Genomic DNA, 21461 nt, shown 5'->3' with positions numbered 1-21461 from the left:
GTTTAGCCCGCTTTCGTTCCCTTATCTTCTTTCTTGCTAACTTAACATCAAATCAATTAATACAAAATATACATCAAAGGACCATGGGCAACTTTGTATGGAGCCTGGACCCAACGCCAACAGTAATGAGAGTAAGGTCATTAGATAGGTATTTTTATGTACTTCATTTTGTTCTATGGCCAGCAAGCGGAATTCCATTGCAGAACTGAGATATTGGTATTTTAGCCAAAATGTCGTCACCCTTATTACCTAGGCAATAGAGTCCAAGTTCTAAGTAAGTAAATTAATTGCTGCAGGGTAGATGTTCGCGCACCGCCGCGCGCCGAGCGAGCACACTGACTAGGACACTATTGTCTAGCTCTAGGTAGTAGGTAATAAGGGTGACAACATTTTGACTAAATATCTCAGTTCTGCAATGGAATTCCGCTTGGTGCCCATAGAACAAAATGAAGTACATAGAATACTTATCTAATGACCTAACTCACAACACTGTTGGTTTTGGGGCCATTTTGACGCATAGTCCTTTCTTTGCTTCTCTTGTGGATAAAATGCAAATATCTCATCAGTTTTTGATGAATAAAAAACTTAAAAAAGCATTTATGAGCTAGTGTGGTGAAAGGTCTGCACTAAGCTTTAATTTCACTTAAATTTTTCGGCTTTCTATAGTTCGTTTTTTTAGCATTAGAAAGAACTCCGCAGAAGCAAGCGTGCAGTTTTTATCAGACTCGTTAATTGTTAATAATTATTGAATTATCTAATGTAGCATGGTCAATACATATAATTTACTTCAAATTGTTACCGCTAAAAGTGCCAGATTTAGAACCACAAGCGAACTTCTGCGAAGTTCTTTCTAATGCTAAAAAAAACGGACTATAGGACTAACTGTCAGTGAGCTAATCCGCGGACGGACATAGGAAAACTATATGGGCTAAGTTAACTCTGGCATATTTCCTTTAATGCGGCGGTTAAGGGTAAAGTCGCCTTAATACAATTACCTCCTTTGCCTTAGTTACTGATTTATGAGCGTCATTAGCAATAAGTGTGATTGTTACCCGCGCGTGTGCCAAGCCTATCCACCATGGCTGGCAAATTTTTGCTCCTCTGGCTATCCTTAGGCCTATACTGTTCACAAAGTATCGCGACTTCAAATCAGACCTGCAAATCTAGTGACTGTTTATTAAAATGTTGTCCTAACAAACAAATCATGCGCGTTACCTATGATGATGATGATAACGAAATCCGTAAATGTGTCGATATTCATAAATTAGCTAGAGATGGTGTTCAAAACCCTGATGATTATTCTGATACTAGTGTTTATAATAAAGATATTCAAAGTAAAATAATCAAAACGAATAAGCGTGTACGTGACTTTAATCTCATATATGTCGCCAATTTCACTAATGGTGATGGATGTTTCTCGTCTTATAGCATCAGTGATACCTATCTTTTAGAGGTGAGTGATAATTTTTTCCCACTAATTAAATCCCTATACGTTCGTATGTGTCGTTTTTGCTAATACGAAGGTTTTTATTTTATTTTACACTTTGCCCTTTACACTTTATTATATTCTTTACGATGACTAAGACGACAATAGATATTTTATAGGTATATCAAATAGATAATTTATTTCATAGGAAAAAGACAGTAGAAAAACAAATAAATAACTTATGAACTAAATACATCTATAAATAATACTAAATTAAAACTAACAACCCTAAATATATCTAAAATAAAATAAGGAATATAAAAACTATAGGTATATTAATTATTTTAATATTATAAATGCGAAGATAAATCTGTTTGTCTGTTACTTCTTCACGCTTAAATCACTGAATCAAATTAATGAGATTCTAGTACATATTTGATAAGATAGTTTTTATAAATCGTCACCATCATTCATCATCGGCATACGAAATCGCGGGCAGAAGCTGAATTCCTATACTCCTATATATAGTTCTTAGGTACTCTTACTCGATAACGAGTATTCAAAACAAAGATAAGATCTCTGTGTAGTTATCGCACTGTAGGTAATGCCGATACCGGGGCCGTCCCATCACTATAGTTCCGAATTTCCCGAATGAATTAACTAAAATCTGATATATAAGCATTTTGAAATTTGTCCTTGTTGATTTGAAGTTGTTTTCAGAATGGCAAATGGGCTATGCAGCGTCGGAACCACTGGCACCAATGGATCATGTTCGAGCCAGGCCAGTTTTGTATCGACAACGAGGTGTCCATGTTGGATGGCAAGCTCGAATCCACCACGCCCACTCTGTTGGTCTGTGTCGCGAGGCCTTCTGAACTGCCGCCTTCGAACCGACGAGCGATAACCAGTGCTTACGGTATGACAATTGGACTGTGTTATGGAATAACGAACGAATTATGCCATTCTATAAATTAACTAGTAATTTTCCTATTGGCTACGTGCACGTCTGGTGCTGTCCACCTTTTGTGGATTTTTTCTGTGTTAAGTTTTATGGAGTAAAATTAGTTCAAACGACTTCCGGTAGCACAAGATTACGTGTGTTTCTGTGTATAGGTACCACTAATAGGAATTAAGAGCCCTTCAACGTGCACACTAGCGCCACTGCTAAATAATCGTGATTATTTAAATTTAACCATAGGTACTTATTTAAAAAAGGGGGCCGCTACGTACTGTATTTTGTATTTAAGTACATCAAACTAGTTTTTATGATGCTGGATTCGTCAATATATGCGTCCAAAGTTAAAATGGCCGTTTTTGTTTTGAGTTCATAGATCGACAAATCCAGCAACTAGTTTGATGTTTGATGTGTACGCTCTGTAGCATAATACCACAGTGTCAAATCACTATAGACCGACCGCCTGAGCCCTCGCCTGCGCGGTGCGGGGGTGACGGGGAGGACGACAGGGCGGCGGGGAACGTGTGGGCTTACGCTTACGTTATTATTTAAAAAAATATTTATTTATTTATTATAACCTCAAACCGCCCAGAGACCTATAAAAAGGTCTCCTGTTCCATTCAAATTTGAACCTTGTGTTGACAAAATAAAATTTCATTTTGCTTGGCAAAGTTTGACGTATGGGCGGCTAGAGGATAATCAGTCGTGAAAGCATTTGTGATATCAATGAGCTGTTACGTTCCAGGACTGCTGGTGTCTTGCGTGTTCCTGCTGCTCGTGCTGGCGGTGTACGCGCTGCTGCCGGAGCTACGCAACCTGGCCGGCTTGATATTGATGGCGTGCATGGCGACATATTTCGCCTTCTTCTTCATCAGGATCGTACAAGTTTTCGGGACCGAGACTGACGTGTTGTTGCCGAATGGCTGTGTTGCACTAAGTATGTTTCTTATGGGGCCACACTAACGGGAAAAGCCATAATTCCAGTGTGGCCGTATGAAAAGTGTCAATTATCGCGGTAATCAACGGCGTTTACCGTTAGTGTGGCCCCGGCCCCCCGGCATTACGAAGAACTTCGTCGAAAAGCTTAATCATGAGAGTTAAACCAAGAAAAGTCTGCAGCAAGTTTGATAGCCCATGCAGTGCAAGTGTTATTTTAAACGTCAAACTTCTATGAAATTATTACGTATAAATAACTTACACTGCGGGGGCTATATTATAATCGCTGCAGACATTTCTTGGTCTAACTCTAGTATCTTGTGCTTATTCAAAATCCCAGGCCAGGCCTAATTAATTAGTTTTTGCATAATTATGCATCTAGTAGGTAGGTACTTGAAACTAGCTTGGGAACAACAATAGAGTGTCAAGAGGCTCAAGTTAATGTTTTTCTTTTTTTTTTTGTTACAGCAATAATATTCCATTATATGACGATATCGACTTTCTGTTGGATGAATGTTATGTCTTTTGACATCTGGTGGACGTTCAGGTACTTATGTCATATTTGTTTGTATATCTTATAAATTCAATTTGAAAATGTTTAACATTAACAGTTTTCCTATTTTATACAGTTACATATATAATTATACATCCTATATATTTTTAATTAGTATTAGTAATAGTAAGTATATAAAAAAATATGAGACTTGGAACCCAGTTATTTTTAACGAAGATTTCCGTACCTAAGTTATCTGCGCAATATATTTCCATTTTTGGGTACTGTACATTATGGCTCCTCTACACGATGGGCCAGCGCCGGCCACTCCATGGGACGCAGCCATGCGGTAAAATGAGATAGCAATATCACTTGCTCTCTCTAACGCATAAATGCGTCCCTTGGAGTGGCCGGCGTTGGCCCATCGTGTAGAGGAGCTATTACGTTATCTGCGCAATATTTTTAAATTTTTGGGTACTGTACATTAGATTTACAACAACTGCCTACGTATTGGTGATAAAACTTAGTACATGTTTTCAGGCGTGTCCGTAAATCAAAGACGCATCGTCGCGGCATTATGTACAAGTTCCGTTGGTACTGCGCGTACGCATGGGGCCTGCCCACGCTGCCCACGCTCTTCGTGATCATTGTCGACCGACTGGACCTTAGCCACATGCCTAACTTCGTGCAACCGCACCTGTTCAGCATGTGCTACTTTGATCGTAATGATTACAAGCTTTTATTTAGTTTCACCTGACCGTTTTGTCTGTCTGTCTGTCTGTCTGTCTGTCTATGTGTAATCAAATCTTGCAAGTTAAATTTGACCCACTTCCCGGTTTCCCATTGTGCTGATATTTTGCATACATACGTAAGTCGGGTGACAATGCAATATTATGGTGTCATCGAGCTGATCTGGTGATGGAGACCGGAGGTGGCCATAGGAACTCTGTGATAAAACAACAAAATCTAACTGTGTTTGGGGTTTTTAGAATTGTCTCGATGAGTATTAGTTGGCTGTGGAAAAAAAGTACAGTCGGCGATAAAAGCTAGTACAAAAAATGAAATTTTTGCCAAAAACTTTTTTTGCTTTTATTGTTCATTGTATAAGTTCCATGTTTAAGGCCAGTGGCGGCAGTGGCGTAGCGTGAACTAATCTAGCCGTGGCCGATGTCGCATCTACGAGGCGCTTTTATTTCAATGTGTCTGAAGGGGCCTCGCGAGAGCCCCCTTGGGACGCGAGGCCGTGGGCGACGGCCCACATTGCCCATGCCTAGCTACGCCACTGCCCGGGGCCAACATTTATTTAGACTTAGAGCCGTACTAGTTAGTAGTCAAAGAATTTTGTACACTGCCCACCTGTTCCTACCTCTATTGCACACGCTTACTTATATCGCTGTCCCGCTTGCATAGTGTCATTTGACCACGGACATCATGGGTGAAACAGCGATATAATCAAGCGGGTGCGATTACGAAGAAACAGAGAGCCTACAGCGAACCACGTTCATCGTGTTGCCTCCCTGTCACACTTATTTACGAATTGACAAGTGCGACAGAGAGGCAACACATCGAAAGTGGTCCTCAGGCGGCTCAACGTACGAAATTCCTCTGGCTGAGCGTCCTTTCTTTACAAGTTACTGAATGTATTTTTTTTCAGCGGATACTCACTTGCTATACGTCAGTATACCGATTTTCGTTCTGATCTGCGTCAACCTAGTCCTGTTTGTGATGTCCGCGTACAACATCTGGGAGATCAAACGAGGCATCGACAAATACAAGGATAGTGCCAACAACCAGAACAACGAATACAGGTTTATATGTAAATCACTTTATTAGATCGGGGGGGCCTATTTTTGAAATTCGACTACTTCGATTTCTTGTATTTCGTTAAATGATATCTCCACTACTAGGCGTTTCAATTCTACTAAATAGAATTGAAATCGATTGGTCAATATCACTAGATTCCAAATTTCGATCGCTCGTATTTCAAAAATTAGCATTTCGCCGTTTTCCACCGATTTTTGAGTGACGAAATCGAGCGATCGTAATTCAAAAATCGGCCCCCGGGGTGCTTCATCATCATTATTCAAAACTGCAAAAAAATCATGAACCTACGTGGACTATAATACTACTAATTGAAATCGAGTGGTCAATACCAATAAATTCCAAATTTCGATAGTCCGTATTTCAAAAATTAGCAAGTCACCGATTTTCTAGTGACAAAATCGAGCGATCGAAATTCAAAAATCGGGGCCCAGCGCCGCTAAAGAAGTTTTCACTTCAAAAATATGTTTCAGGTTTTGGGTGTACTTGAGGCTGTCACTTCTGATGGGTGTGTCTTGGATCCTGGAGGTGATCGGCAACCTGGTGCACACCGAGTCCGCGGTGTGGGTCATCTCGGACCTCTACAACGCCCTCATCGGACTATTCATTTTCTTGTTATTCGCTTGTAAAAAGAAAATCTTCCTTCGGTTATGCGACAGGTAAACATTTTCAAACCACACGCGCTCTCCCGTTTCTTTGAAATCAGTGTTAGATTTGAGTTCAAATTAATTAATTTTGAATGATAGGTACTGAATCATTTAAGCGTAACAACTAAAGCAGGGGTTTCCAAACTTTTTTACCTGAGGGCCATATTGCGCCTCAGAAAATTTCGCGCGCGGACTACCGTTGGCGCCGAGGGGCAGGGGGTTGTATCTGGTTGCTGCTGATGTTAGAGCTTGAACCCCTGGAGCCTGGCTCCCGCGGGCTGGATTGGAACGCTTCGCGGGCCGGATCTGGCCCGCGGGTCGGGGTTTGGAGAGCCCTGAACTAAAGGATGACTCACGCTAGACCGGGCCGGGCCCGAGCCGAGGCATCCGACGTTGTCATTTTCTATGACGGCTGACCGGTGATCACTGTGCCGTGTGGTGCCGGCATCAGAAAAGAATAGCACCACCCCATGTCGTCCCGTGGGTGTCGTATAAGGCGACTAAGGGAAAACTGGCGACAGATATGCATATGAGCAAGGCTCGCCCGTATCCTTAGCGGGGTCCTTGCTCACAAAAGCTGTGCGCGCGCCACAAAGAAAAAAAAACCGGTGATATATCACTGATCACATGGTGCTTTCCATAGAAAACGAAGCGCCGGTAGCTCCGACCCGGCCCCGGCACAGTCTAGCGTGAGTCATCCTAATCTAATGCATGTTCCGCCCCTCATGCTCAGGACCCCTATTCGACAAGCGACGTTTGACGTATCATGTTGATCTCCCGTTGATGTGGGAAAAATCATAAGTTCTCGAATAGGTACAATGTCAAAATTTGACATTAACAATCCACAGTTAGGGTGACAAGCAAACCAAACCGAACAACCTTTAGTTTAGAGTTGAGTTTTGGTTGTACCAAATGATATCATCCACCCTTGATGGAATCAACACTCAGTATGCAATAAAATCAACTGTTGATTTGACGTGGATGCGAAATCTGACAGTTGTACATGTCGAATTTGGCCCCTGTTATCATGTGTGTGTCGTGTCGTGTGTGTGTCGTCGTCTGACTATATCCGCCATACCACTTGTATTTCTAATTAAAATACAGGGTGTTTGGTACATCGTTTGCCAAATTAAAACGGCAGATAGGTTGAGTAATTTGCTGTCTTCTCAGGCATAGAATTTTTTAATTTAGTGCAAAAAAAAAATTTCACCTCTATGATAGTTTTTCGTAAATTTCTAATTTTTACTTGCGTAGTAGTAAAAAAATCATGGCCAATTTTGTTTTTCTAGCCATGAGAAGATAGCAAATGACTCAAGCTATCTGCTGTTTTAATTTCGCAAACGATGTACCAAACACCCTGTATATTCGTATATTCATTAACTGTAGCAACGATTGTTCCTCCCAATTTTAATCCATTTTATTTTTTTGGCTCATTCCAGTTTTTGTTTCCATAAAGGTTCTCGATCAGCAACAAGTTTGTAGAGTGCGTGCGCGCGCGCACGCAAGACTCGCGCGCCGCCGACGCGCACGCCAGCCATCACACTGACAGCAGCGACGTCGAGCACTGGACGCCGACTTACAAGGACATTAAATACAAAGCAGAGCAGATATAAAGCTGAAATCTGGCCCCTGTACATATTGGGCCAATGCAGGCCAGCCCAAGGGACGCAGCCATGCGGTAGAATGAGATATCACTTGCTCCCTCTAACGTCCCCCAGACTGGCCCACGCTGGCCCAATATGTACGGGGGCCTTGACGCGTTGATAATTCAAGAATAACGTGCGCGTGCGGATGATGATAAAAATAATTAGAATTTAATATACCTATTGGAAAATTTGTAAAGAAATACAAATAGTTGTAGTTACCTATATAAAGTAGTTTCTGGTAAAAATGGATGAATGTAAACTGTACATGGTATATCTAAATGACAAAAGGGTAGTTTTGACTGTTATACTATACTGTAGGTTTAGCATAGGAGCGCCACGACAGTATTTCGGCTGCGAGATAGACTACCCATCCTATCTTGTTAATACAGTTTGAAAAAAAAGGGGTAGCCTATGTCGCGCGCGAGATGTTGCGGCGTCCCAGTACTAAGCCCACTCGCATCTCTCAAGTGGTTGATAGGTAGGTACTATTAGGTCACATTGCTTGTGTTTAAATTTAGTTCATAATGCAATTAAAGAAGTCACAGATTGCACATGCCGTTTCTCATTATAATACCGAATTTTACCCTGCAACATTAAGTACCTACTTTAAAAACAAAACTTCCGTGAGACACAGACATATTAAATAAATATATTAAGAACAGGTCACTCACGTATTTTAAGTCGAAAAACGCTCGACATGTTTCACTCCGTACCTACCGAGGAGTGTCATCTGGAGCTTGCTTGCTTGACATGATCTGATTGATATACCATAGGATCTGGAAAAACAATTTTGACAGTAGAAAAAGACAGCAAATTTGGAAAATGAAGGCACGAAGCGTCGGTCGACGTATATAAGTGCGTGGTAAACTTTAAAATATTTAGATAAATAAATAATTGTAATTTAATAAATTCTTATTTTAAATGTACCATTACATACTTTACGCTTCAGAATTTCCTGTATAACACGGATAATCCATGATTTTTCCGTATTCAAGTTGTGCGTTTTGTTAAGTTTTAAGTATGGTATTTATAATTTCATATTTATATTGAATGGTATTCTATTTTTTACTTTTACATTCATAATTTCATATTATTGATGATTGATTTCACGTTGATGTAAAAAAAGTCAACGTGCCTGTATAGGATCAATCTGAAAGTAACTGGAGACCATTACCTTAGTTAACATATATGGCACAACGTTTTCACTCACGTTAAGCCTCCACCACACTCGTGCGCGAATCGCGGCGCGAAGCCGCGAACGCGAGTGTGGCGTCGATTTTCGCAGACATCGCTGTCGACGCCACACTTGTGTTCGCGGCTTCGCCCGCGATTCACTCGCATAGTCTGGAGGGGGCTTTAGACCGGGTCGACCGGGCCGTGTCTGAGGGGCTACCGCGAAAACAGAAATTCGCAAATTGCGGGGATCTTTCTCTTTTACTCCAATGAAGGCGTGATTAGAGTGACAGAGAAAAATGCCCGCAATTGACGATTTTCGATTTTCACGGTAGCCGTTCTGGGTCGGTGCTTCCAGTGCTTACTTTTCTATGACAGATGACAGGTGACCACTTGAACACGTGGTGCTTTCCATAGAAAACGAAGCTCCGGAAGCTCCGGCCCGGACACGGCCCGGTCTAACGTGAGTCATCTTTTATGTCAGTCGGTGACCCCAAGACGGAGCGCGCACCACGATTTTAATTTTTGCGACACGATTTTAGAATCGCGCTGTAATTTATCGCAGAAAATTGAGTGCGCGCACTGCGATGAAAAGTCGACGATTTGTTCATTCTCGACATGGATTTCGTACCAGTCGCTTGTCGTGAAACAATATGCAATCGCTGTATGACTTTGAGTATTTATACCACAAAGGCGATCGCCTTCTATTTCTATAATTAAACGGTCAACATCTAGCGTCTCATCTTGTAACTCTCGCGCGACAAAAAATCGTGGTGCGCGCTTGGCCTAAAGTCTAGTAACGTAAGAAAATTAATGTTAAACTTGGTAGGTAACCATTCTTTGGGGGGCAATAAAGAAATTTAAAAAAACAAGTTTTGCAAACGACATCATGTGACATATCAAATAAAAGTGCTTGTTGTGTGAATTTGAAATAAATATCCCACCAAAAACATAAATGTAAAAAAGGAGAGCCAAGTTCAATACAAAAATTATGCTTGGCTGTGGGGCTCGCCGCAAAAAGAATGGAGATCTAAATGAGTGCCACTGCCAAGTTCTATGCAAAATCCAAATATGTATTTATAGGAACAAAATAACATTATAAAAAAGTATTAAACTCTATTTCTTTGCTTTATTGGATACCTATAACAATTGCTGTTATTTAAAAAAATGTGAGATCTTAAAGTAGGTTAGATTTGACTTGGCCAGTTTTCATTATATCAATCATTTTATTTATATTGTAATTCTGATAAAACCTGGCCAAGCCAAATCTAACCTACTTTAAGATCTCACATTTTTTTAAATAACAGCAATTGTTATAGGTATCCAATAAAGCAAAGAAATAGAGTTTAATACTTTTTTATAATGTTATTTTGTTCCATATTTGGATTTTGCATAGAACTTGGCAGTGGCACTCATTTAGATCTCCATTCTTTTTGCGGCGAGCCCCACAGCCAAGCATAATTTTTGTATTGAACTTGGCTCTCCTTTTTTACATTTATGTTTTTGGTGGGATATCAATACTTTTTGTAAAGAAAACTAGGCAGGTATTGAGATTTAATGTTTTTTCTTGTGTTTCCGCTGTATGGTTTTTACTTCTGTTCTTTGTATAATTATGTGGTGCCGCGCGCCGCCGACGACACACCGTTGGCCGGTTGTTTAGAGCGTATTACAAGTTTTTTGTATGGGGACACCACTTATTTTTTGACTAAACTTTATTTTAATATAGCAAATATAATAATACATATATTGGGGTAGTTTCAAATATCTGCTTGTAACGGTTCCAACGCAACAATAAAAAAATATTTTTTTGTATGGGGACCCCCCTATTTTTTAACTTTTTTTTATTTTTAGATTTTTTCCTACGCTTACACACAATAACCGAGCTGGATTCCAAATTTCATCCTTCTAGGTCATCTGGAAGTAGGTTAGGTTTAGGTACTTATATGTCAGTCCCAATAAAAAATGGTTTTTTTTGTATGGGGACCCCCCCTATTTTTTAACTTTATTTTATTTTTAGATTTTTTCCTACAGTTACACACAATAACCGAGCTGGATTCCAAATTTCATCCTTCTAGGTCATCTGGAAGTAGGTTAGGTTTAGGTACTTATATGTCAGTCCCAATAAAAAGTGGTTTTTTTGTATGGGGACGCCCCCTATTTTTTTACTTTATTTTATTTTTAGATTTTTTCCTACGGTTACACACAATAACCAAGCTGGATTCCAAATTTCATCCTTCTAGGTCATCTGGAAGTAGGTTAGGTTTAGGTACTATAAGTCATAAGTCAGTCTTAAAATTTACGACTTTTTGACCTTCATACCTTTATAACCGTTTGAGCTAGCTTCATGAAATTTGGGCTTCTAGATATCCTTATGGATATAATTAAACACACGTAGTTTTATGTGTTTACGTCAAAGATGTTTTGAGTTATAGAAGGGTCAAAAGTGGCACCAAGTGGTTCGTGTAATATTACACTCGGCGCTGGCTAGCCAGTTCCTTTGCTTGAACTTGGCTTGACACGCTGCCGCGTGTCTAGATATATAAAAAAAATTATATGTATTACTAGCTGTGCCCGCGGCTCCGCCCGCGTGGAATTCGGTTTGTGTCAGTAAGCTGCTAAATATAAAAAAAATAGTAAATTACATTACGCTGTATTTTTTTATTCATAAAATTATAACATTTATAATTTCCTGCATGATAATTTCTTAAAATAATTCTATCTTATTGTTTCATACTTTTTAGAGCGCGATTTGTAGTAGTCCGACTACGCCCGACTCTTTTAGTATGAGAAAGTCGAAGTCGCCTAGCTTTGGACCGCGTGCAATGCGCCACATACGTCGGGCAATTCCCGACTCTTTTAGTATGAGGGCGCCGAAGGAGCCCGGCTTTGGAACGCATTCAGCGCGCCACATGCGTCGGGCTTAGCCCGACGCTTTGAGTATGAGGGTGCCTTCGGCTCCCAACTTTGGCAAGCGTACAGCGTGTCACGTACGTCGGGTTACGCCCGACGCTTTGAGTATGAGGGAGGCGCCCGGCTTTGGAACGCGTACAGCGTATCACGTACGTCGTTCTACGCCCGACACTTTTAGTATGAGGGCGCCGAAGGCGCCCGGCTTTGGAACGCGTACAGCGTGCCACGTGCGTCGGGAGTAGCCCGACGCTTTGAGTATGAGGGTGCCTTCGGCGCCCAACTTTAGCAAGCGTACAGCGTGTCACGTACGTCGGTCTACGCCCGACTCTTTTAGTATGAGGGCGCCGAAGACGCCCAGCTTTGAAACGCGTACGTTACGCCCGACGCTCTGTGTATGAGGGCGCCGGGGGCGCCCGGCTTTGGGATGCGTACAGCGCGACACGTACGTCGGGTTAAGTCCGAAGCAGTGCCGGATTAAGATATTTTGATGCCCTAAGCATTTCTAGACCATGATGCCTCCTCTCCCTAGGGTCATTAAGATTACATTATTTTTTTTGGTAAATTGAGTGAAGTTCATTGCAACATTACAGCTGAGAATGGAAATCAGTCACATCATTTTATCACGAAAATTGTCAGTGCTGCAGCAGTAACGTTGTAACAGAGTAATGCTGCTGCAGTCGCCACCTGAATGTCACTTTATCATATCTTAGAAAGTGATTGAAAACGCGAGCGAAGCGAGCGCGAAAATTTTTCGATATAAAAACGCAATATGATAGACAGTTGTACATTTTTACTTTTAGTATGGAAATCAGTCACATCATTTTATCACGAAAATTGACAGTGCTGTAGCAGTAACGTTGTAACAGAGTAATACTGCCGCAGTCGCCACCCGAATGTCACCTGTATGATATCTTAGAAAGTGATTGAAAACGCGAGCGAAGCGAGCGCGAAAATTTTTCGATATAAAAACGTAATATGATAGACAGTTGTACATTTTTACTTTTAGTATGGAAATCAGTCACATCATTTTATGACGAAAATTGACAGTACCGCAGTAGTAACGTTGCAACAGAGTAATGCTGCTGCAGTCGCCACCTGAATGTCACCTTTATTATATCTTAGAAAGTGATTGAAAACGCGAGCGAAGCGAGCGCGAAAATTTTTCGATATAAAAACGCAATATGATAGACAGTTGTACATTTTTAGTATGTACTACTTAAGGCATTCAGAAGTTAAGGTGTAATAAAGAAACTCAGATAAATAAATATATACCTACATACAAACACGAACGCTGAAAACACAATACACTCTTTCTCTCTTTTTTTCGGGTAGTCGTGAAAAAGATGGCACTGTGCAATGAGAGGTAATTAATTTACTGTCTTTTAATTTTGTTGTATATTATAAAATCGACATAATTATTCAGTTAAATTTGTTGATGTCCGTACCCCCTCATCTAAACTTAGAGTTAATTTGGCAAAAACCTTCCTCGGTGGCTATTCATGTCACTACGTATTAAATTCAGCGCCATCTGTTAGTTTACCAGGGTACTCAATAGTGGTAGCACATATTTGAAAAAAGTTTGCCCCTCCTTCCTACGTAGCGCCATAAGATTCAGGGGCAAACTTAAATCAAGCGAGTGTTGTGGCTACCCCCCCTTTTAAGGGTTAAATTTTTATAGCCTATAACCTGGCCGGAGATTTTCTCGACAGATTAGTAAAGTTTGCATCAAAATCCGTTCAGCCGTTTTCACGTGATGCGCGTTCAAATAAACAGACAAACAGATAAACAGACAAACAGACAAAAATTCTAAAAAACTGTTGGAACGTGTTCTGTTATCGATTCTAAGTATCCCCCGCCAACTTTTTTTCAAATATCTTCCATGTACAGACTTTCGACCCTCTACAGCTTTATTATATGTATAGATTATAAGTAAACTTAATTTTAAGTTATTTAAGAAAATAGGCGAAAATTACTGTCCTCGCTATAGGTATACACTTTATGACGATATATTAAATTATCATATTCAAACAAGCGACTATTATTGTAATTATATTTTCCTTAACCACCTTAATAATATGACTAACGAAATTAATTCTTTAAATTCGGTCTATACAAGTAAATATGATATATATAGGTACTTACCTAATGCTGAACTTCCCTATTATCCAACGGGGAAGGAAAAATTATTAGTTTCATGATAAATGTGCCAGTTCAACTCATACAAGTAATTGGAGAGTATCTATACTCAGACCGGTATAATTCTGCAATGTTAGCAGCCGTGGTGTATTTGTGCACAGTTTTATACCTTGTACGAGGAAATGATAATATTTGTGCTACGGACTATAAATATGCAAATAATATTAATAAAGAAATTAATATTACGGAGTCATGCAATGATAAATCACCGTGCATAGCCAAATGCTGTCCGGCGAATCAAATTTTAGCATATGACGAATCCAGTGCATCATATTCGTGCTTAGACAGGGCAAATGTAACAATTTTATACAACTTTACTGATCTAAATGACTATTCTGATGTTGTATTTTATGAGAATGATGTCAAAAAATACATTCGCGAGTCTATATTAAAACTGCTGAATTTTACAATAACTTATAACGATTTTTTCCTTATCAATTACGTATGTACTATAGACATAGAAGAAGTGTATCCGAAACCAATCCATAAAGTTTATATTTTAGAGGTGAGTAGGTATAAATGTATTTATTATAATAATTTATTTTGATGTGTTATAAATAATTCGAAAATATATTTTATTTAACATACCAGTTTCTAGAAAAACATGTGGTTAAGTTACATTTTATCCACAAGAGTGGGAAAGTAACTGATTGCGAATATTCACGTTGTTAGTATTTGTTGTTATGCGGCAATAAACATACATCGGCTGTGAAAATTTCAACTGTCAAATGATATTAATAAAAAAATTAATATTACGGAGTCATGCAATGATAAATCACCGTGCATAGCCAAATGCTGTCCGGCGAATCAAATTTTAGCATATGACGAATCCAGTGCATCATATTCGTGCTTAGACAGGGCAAATGTAACAATTTTATACAACTTTACTCATCTTAATGACTATTCTGATGTTGTATTTTATGAGAATGATGTCAAAAAATACATTCGCGAGTCTATATTAAAACTGGAGAATTTTACAATAACCTATAACGATATTTTCCTTATCAATTACGTATGTACTATAGACATAGAAGAAGTGTATCCGAAACCAATCCATAAAGTTTATATTTTAGAGGTGAGTAGGTATAAATGTATTTATTATAATAATTTATTTTGATGTGTTATAAATAATTCGAAAATATATTTTATTTACCATACCAGTTTCTTGAAAAACATGTGGTTAAGTTACATTTTATCCACAAGAGTGGCAAAATAACTGAATGCGTATATATATTTCACGTTGTTAGTATTTGTTATGCGGCAATAAAAATACATCGGCTGTGAAAATTTCAACTGTCTAGCTATCACGGTTCATGAGTTACTGCCTGGTGAGTGGTGACAGACAGACAGACGGACAGCGGAGTCTTAGTAATACGTTTTTATCCTTTGGGTACGGAACCCTAATAATGGTTTGCACTCGGCACCGAAGTTTGCAATGTTCACCTAAATGTGTTTTGAAATCATGTCTGAAAGGGTCATGTTTTGTTTTGTAGAGCGGCGGTGCAGTAGTAAGACGCCTAAATTATTGGACCCAATGGTACCTCGACATAACACCGGGCGATATTTGCATCGAGCACCAGATCGGCTTAAAGGCTGATGGCAAAATCTCGAAACCTGAGTTGGTAATCAGAATGCGGTTAGATGCAAATGAAGAAGACGCAAATGAAACAACATTTGACAAAAGTACAATAACTGCCAGTTGTAAGTTGGATGAATACTCTTAACGTTCTTAGGATTAACACAGCACTAAGTATATGCTACGGAGCAAGCATGGGCCCCTTTGAAGATGCCCATTAAATGGTCTAGGGACTAGTTTTAAGATTTCGTTAGTTATCTACTGGACACGATAGGGCTCGTGATCGGAAAATCTCTGTAGGTATGTTGTTTGATGAATGTGCAGTGCGTTTTTCGGGTGGTTATAACGCAGCGTACTACGTAAGCGAACAACTCGCGTAGGCGACGCGGCGGGGCGCGGCGGGCCCAAGGCGTTCGCGTTCGCATCGAGATCGCCCACGTAGGACACTTCTATAGGTATCAAAGGATTGATTCACCCCGCGCCGCATCGCTTCGCTTCGCGTTCACGTGTTGTTCGCCTACGCAGCGTCGTTATAACTACCCAAAAATTTACAAATTATTTGTTTACTTTTATTTAATGACCTAAAGATACAGTGTATAGTCTATACTACCACCATCATGCAATCCTTCCATCACTAATCTGCAGCATTTCCATAATAATGACTATGATGCAGGTATGCTGGTCTCCAGCGTGTTCCTGCTGCTGGTGCTGGCGGTCTACGTGGTGCTGCCGGACCTTCACAACCTGGCAGGCTGGATGATGATGACTTACGTGTCTTCTCTCACCGCAACATTCATGACCAGAGCCTTGCAGATTCTTCTTATCAATTACAAAGTGATATCGAAGGCCAAGTGCGTATGGATAGGTATGATTGTAAAGACAACCATTGCAACGGTAAATTGGTTGGTGATAAGACCTAGCTAATAGATCGATTTTTCAGATCGGAAACGCCTTTTATTTAGCAAATTTCATCGAATTAGAGCCGTTTCCGAGTTCCCCGAAATATATATACGTGGTACTGGAAGTTTCTGGATTCTGATATATGAGACGACTTAATTTTTCTTAGTGGCCAGTCCAGGAATTTTCATGGCCTAAGTACAAGAATTGCTCGTTTAAAGGTATAAGATGCTTTGGCGATCTTAAACCTATAAGGGCTATAAGTAATGCCAATCCAGAGCAATTATATTATTATAATAAATTCGTTATTTACACGCGGAATACCTATTGATCTGAAAAAAAAAAAACGCTTTCAAAGATTTTGCTGTATGACGCATTTTCACATACTTACATTTTGTACCAATTGTCAATTTGTCACAAAACTGACTCATAGTCCTCGTGATTCCGATTCTGAATTCTGAAAAGCAGCCAAAAGAACAGCACAATAAGTTAATTGTCAATAACTTGATTGTAGGTCTTAATCTCGTTAAAAATGTACTTATATGTTTTAGGTCTTCTAGCGCATTACACTGTGGTGGCGAGTTTTACTTGGATGAATGTCATGTCCTTCGACATCTGGTGGTCAATGAGGTAAGACGATCGCTTTTTTATGTCATAGTCGGCAAACGAACAGACGAGCAGCCTGATGGGAAGCGGTCAACGTCGCCCATGGACATAAGTGACATCACAGGAGCCACCCAAGCATTGCCGACCCTTGAGAGCCCTCAATACCCGCTTCTTGAAGTACCCCTTATCATAGCGCAAAGGAATAGGAATTATATAGGTACCTCAGGAGGCAACTCATTGCACATTCTGGGAAGAAACGAGCGGATTCCCCAAAGTAAGGATGAGTTTGGCGGGAGGTGTGGTGATAAAATCGAGACGGATGGCAGCAATTCAAACAGTTCTTTAGATCATTCCCCATTGTACAGTACATATGGCTATGATAATGATAATGAATGTTTGTGTCGTCACCCTCTAATAAAATTATTTGCTGCAATTCCATCTTCACAACTTTAAGTATAACTTCATAAGTCAATGAAAAACGTGCTTACGCTGAAATTAGATAAAACAAATCGGCCTTTATGATTTTTATAATATTTTAATATAATAATATTGTAGACCTATCCAAGATGTAAATTTCGCTTGTCGTGTTCGTGTTTCGTTTTTGCAGTTTGCGTGAATCTGTAGAACGATGCCGCTGACTAATTTAATTAATTTTTAAATGATATTTTAAGCATATATGTTTATGTCACAGGGGTTTCCGTAAGATGCGTCAGATCCACCGGCGCGGCATCCTGGTGAAGTTCGGGTGGTACAGCCTGTACGGCTGGGGCGCGCCGCTACTGCTCATCCTCTTTATGATTATTGTCGAAAACCAAGACTTAACTCATCTGCCGGATTTCGTTAAATCCAATTATATGAATCAAAAGTGTTCTATCGAAGGTAAATTTCAATGAATACTCCAATTATGGCGTTATTTATAAACGCTTGTCAAGTATAACAAGCCATTTAATCACAACTTATTCTCATTAAATGTGTTAAACCCGCTCCTGCGAGTGTCGCGGCTTCGCGCCGCGATTCACGCACGAATGTGGAGCGGGCTTTAATTATAGCGTTTTTTTGTTATGTGTATATAAATAAAAAATAAAATTCTTACGTCTCCGCAGAGGAAGAACTGCTGTTGTACTTGTACTGTCCGATCTTAATCACGACCTGCGTCAACATCATGTTATTCCTGATGACCGCGTACAACATATGGCGCATCAAACATGGCGTGACTCAACACAATGCTGGCAACAGCAGGAGGAACAAGAAGGATGAGACTAGGTACGTTTTACAAACAGCAACACTCCTAACTGTACATCTACACGATGGGCCAACGCCGGCCACTCCAAGGGACGCATTTGTGCGTTAGATGGAGCAAGTGATATTGCTATCTCATTCTACCGCATGGCTGCGTCCCTTACAGTGGCCGGCGCTGGCCCATCGTGTAGAGGAGCCATAACTGTATACATATACATCGGTGGTCCTTATTACAAAAGGCATAAGGTCCTCCGGTGGACAGTTAACAGTGTGGGCGTATGGTACAACCTACACTAGCATCTTTTGAGCGTCGGCATCTCTAGTCAGCGCTATGGAAAATGGCGTCGCTGCGCAGATGCGCCAACGTTGCGTCGAGTAGCAGCAGAGTTGGCTATACACACGTCTAGTGTGGAATGGCCCTTTATAGGATAGGTCCCGTGGGTCTCAAGCTTACCTACTATTGTTTAAAAAAAATTGGCTTCTGCCGTAACCTGTAATGAGCGATAACTTTTTGTGCCTATTTCATTTTCAGAAAGTACCTAACTGATTCTATCATTATACCCGTCCGTCCTATGACTTGCATAAATTTTCGATTTGAGCAGTCCTTTCGCATGTATGTTATTAGTAGGGATATGCATAGATTGTTTATACAGTATATCAGCAGTACAAAATGTGATGTTAAAAATGTTTTATATATATTCCATAGATTTGGCATCTACCTTAAGCTATCACTCGTTATGGGCCTCAACTGGATTCTGGAAGTAGTAAGTGCCTTCATCGAAAAGGACTCCGTGTTGTGGTACGCTACAGACGTCTTTAACTCTCTCACCGGACTGTTCATCTTTATAATATTCATTTGCAAGTGGAGTATTATCATCCAACTCAGTAAAAGGTATTTTTCTTACCATAATAATTTGTAAATTTTACTTGTAGTTGATAAACACATGATCGTGAGGAAACCGGACTAATCTCAACAAGGCTTATGCCGGCTACATACGTAACGATAAATCGTTGCGATAAAACTGTGCAGTCCGACTGTGCAGATAAATCGAACCGTGTGTATGTACGGACTGCACAGTTTTATCGCAACGATTTATCGTTACGTATGTAGCCGGCATTAGTTTCCTTCTGGGTTGGAAGGTGAGATGGCAGTCGCTTTCGAGAGGGCCTACCGCGAACCGCGAACCACGTTCGACGTGTTGCCTCTTCGTCGCACTTGTAAATTCGTACGTAAGTGTGACAGGAAGGCAAGACGTCGAACGTGGTTCGCGGTAGGCCCTCAGTGTCTACGCCAATTCTCGGGATTAGTTGCCAATCTGACCCCAGGCTCCTATGAGCCGTGGCAAAAGGCGGGACAACGCGAGGATGATGATGAGGAGTAGATAATTTTAATAAAACCCAGGCTAAGGCTAAATCAAGACTAGGCTCTTTTGATTCCCAGAAATCAAAGCTTTGCATTTTAACCTTTTCGACGCCGTGTCAAACACAAAAGTTGTCACTCGGATGTCACGTCACCGAATTGTGAAAACCGAAATTGAACTTTATGCATATGCACGTAGGTCTATGTTGCTCTGTGGTCTGTGACCGATTAATCCGTCTTTGGCGTTGGACCTTCGGTGGGGGTATCGGTCATTGGCGCCCAATATTTAGTAGAGTATTTAAAATTGCAGGTTCGGCATTGGACATGATTTAATACGGAAATGGCATCCGGTTGACTCCACCAATAGTACCAATACTGAGAGTACGCGGTTAAATAGCAGAAATAGAAGCAGCAGACGAAAAATGCTAGACTCTGTAACGGACGCAAGTGATGTTGAAGATCAAGAGAAAAAATACTATATCGACCATGGAGACTTGAAATTGAACTATTAAACTGGCTTCTTAGAGGATGTTTGTTTTTTGTGCGCCCTCAGATGGTTCTGTGTAGGTACCGTAAAATCAGGTAACTTTAGTCCACAACTTATAACTATGGTCCAAATTCAAGTTCCTGTAAAATATGTATAAGTATATTTTTCAGATTATGTTGAGTAGGTATATAATATCAATAATATCCCACCAAAAACAATTCATATAGGCTCGTTAAGAATCAACGTTAAAACTGAACCATAGTTACGCGCCTACATTTTAAATTTGCCATTTTCTACTGACATAAATATCTTGACAGACTATAATTTCATTAGAATTAAAATTAAACGTTTATTCTGGTCTACTACCGCGAAAATCGAAATTCACAAATTGGGGGCATCTTTCTCTTTTACTCTAATTAAGACGTAATAGAGTGACAGAGAAAGATGCCCGCAATTTGCGAACTTCGGTTTTCGCGGTAGTAGACCAGTATAAACGTTTAATTTTAATTCTAATAAAATTATAATCTGTAAAATTATAGTGTGTCTGTGTGTGTTGTTGTAGTGTGTAATGTGCCTGACTGAAGGCCCTTCAGGCACATTGTAAAAAAAGGGCGTCGTAGATGCGACTTCGCCCACGGCACAAAATAAATAATAGTACTACCGCCAAGGGCCCAACCTTTTCTGTTCTCTTTCACGACGCAGCAACTAGTATCATTTCTCTCTCCTCGCTCTTATAAAATGCCGTTTGTCAAAAAAGGACAACCATACTGTTGACAAGGTGGACTTCAAATCAAGTGTTGCCTTTCTTGATGCGCCCAGGCTGTGTATGTGTGCGTAAAAGCGTATATGTGTGCTCTTTTAGGGATGTGAAAAGTCGATTTTAATCATGTTATATATCGATAAACGCTACACAGCGGAACGAAATAGCGATTAATTGAAGCTTCAATATCTTCGTTAAACATAAACATAATTGAAATGCTAATGGATAATGAATATATTATAATATAATAATATAATTCAATTATTGCGGAACACCTATTTTAGGAGGTATTTATGTATTTTAATTAAATATCTGAACTTTCCCTTGGTTCCC

The 21461-nt window shown here is 40.0% G+C and overlaps 1 protein-coding gene across 3 annotated transcripts; it reads left to right on the top strand.

The window, feature by feature from the left end:
* Positions 1–1042: 1042 nt before the first annotated feature.
* On the top strand, positions 1043–20404 carry LOC134670052 (G-protein coupled receptor Mth2-like). Of its 3 annotated transcripts, none has more exons than XM_063527715.1 (8): positions 1043–1453; positions 2147–2342; positions 16453–16644; positions 17228–17306; positions 17974–18161; positions 18386–18545; positions 19228–19413; positions 20192–20404. In XM_063527715.1, the coding sequence occupies exons 1-8, from the start codon at positions 1079–1081 to the stop codon at positions 20391–20393; spliced, it is 1578 nt and encodes a 525-aa protein (XP_063383785.1). In that variant the 5' UTR covers positions 1043–1078; the 3' UTR covers positions 20394–20404. The 3 variants fall into 3 exon arrangements, with proteins under 3 accessions (XP_063383785.1, XP_063383786.1, XP_063383787.1); XM_063527716.1 differs by lacking the exons at positions 16453–16644; positions 17228–17306; positions 17974–18161; ... (1 more) ...; positions 19228–19413; positions 20192–20404 and adding exons at positions 3127–3318; positions 3786–3864; positions 4351–4532; ... (1 more) ...; positions 6105–6290; positions 7735–8254; XM_063527717.1 differs by lacking the exons at positions 1043–1453; positions 2147–2342 and adding exons at positions 14953–15278; positions 15697–15904.
* The last annotated feature ends 1057 nt before the right edge of the window (positions 20405–21461 follow it).

Source organism: Cydia fagiglandana, chromosome 13 (assembly GCF_963556715.1).
Source record: "Cydia fagiglandana chromosome 13, ilCydFagi1.1, whole genome shotgun sequence".
Lineage (NCBI taxonomy): Eukaryota > Metazoa > Arthropoda > Insecta > Lepidoptera > Tortricidae > Cydia > Cydia fagiglandana.
Note: the sequence above shows the minus strand (reverse complement) of the source record. Positions and strands in the feature narration are given on the sequence as shown.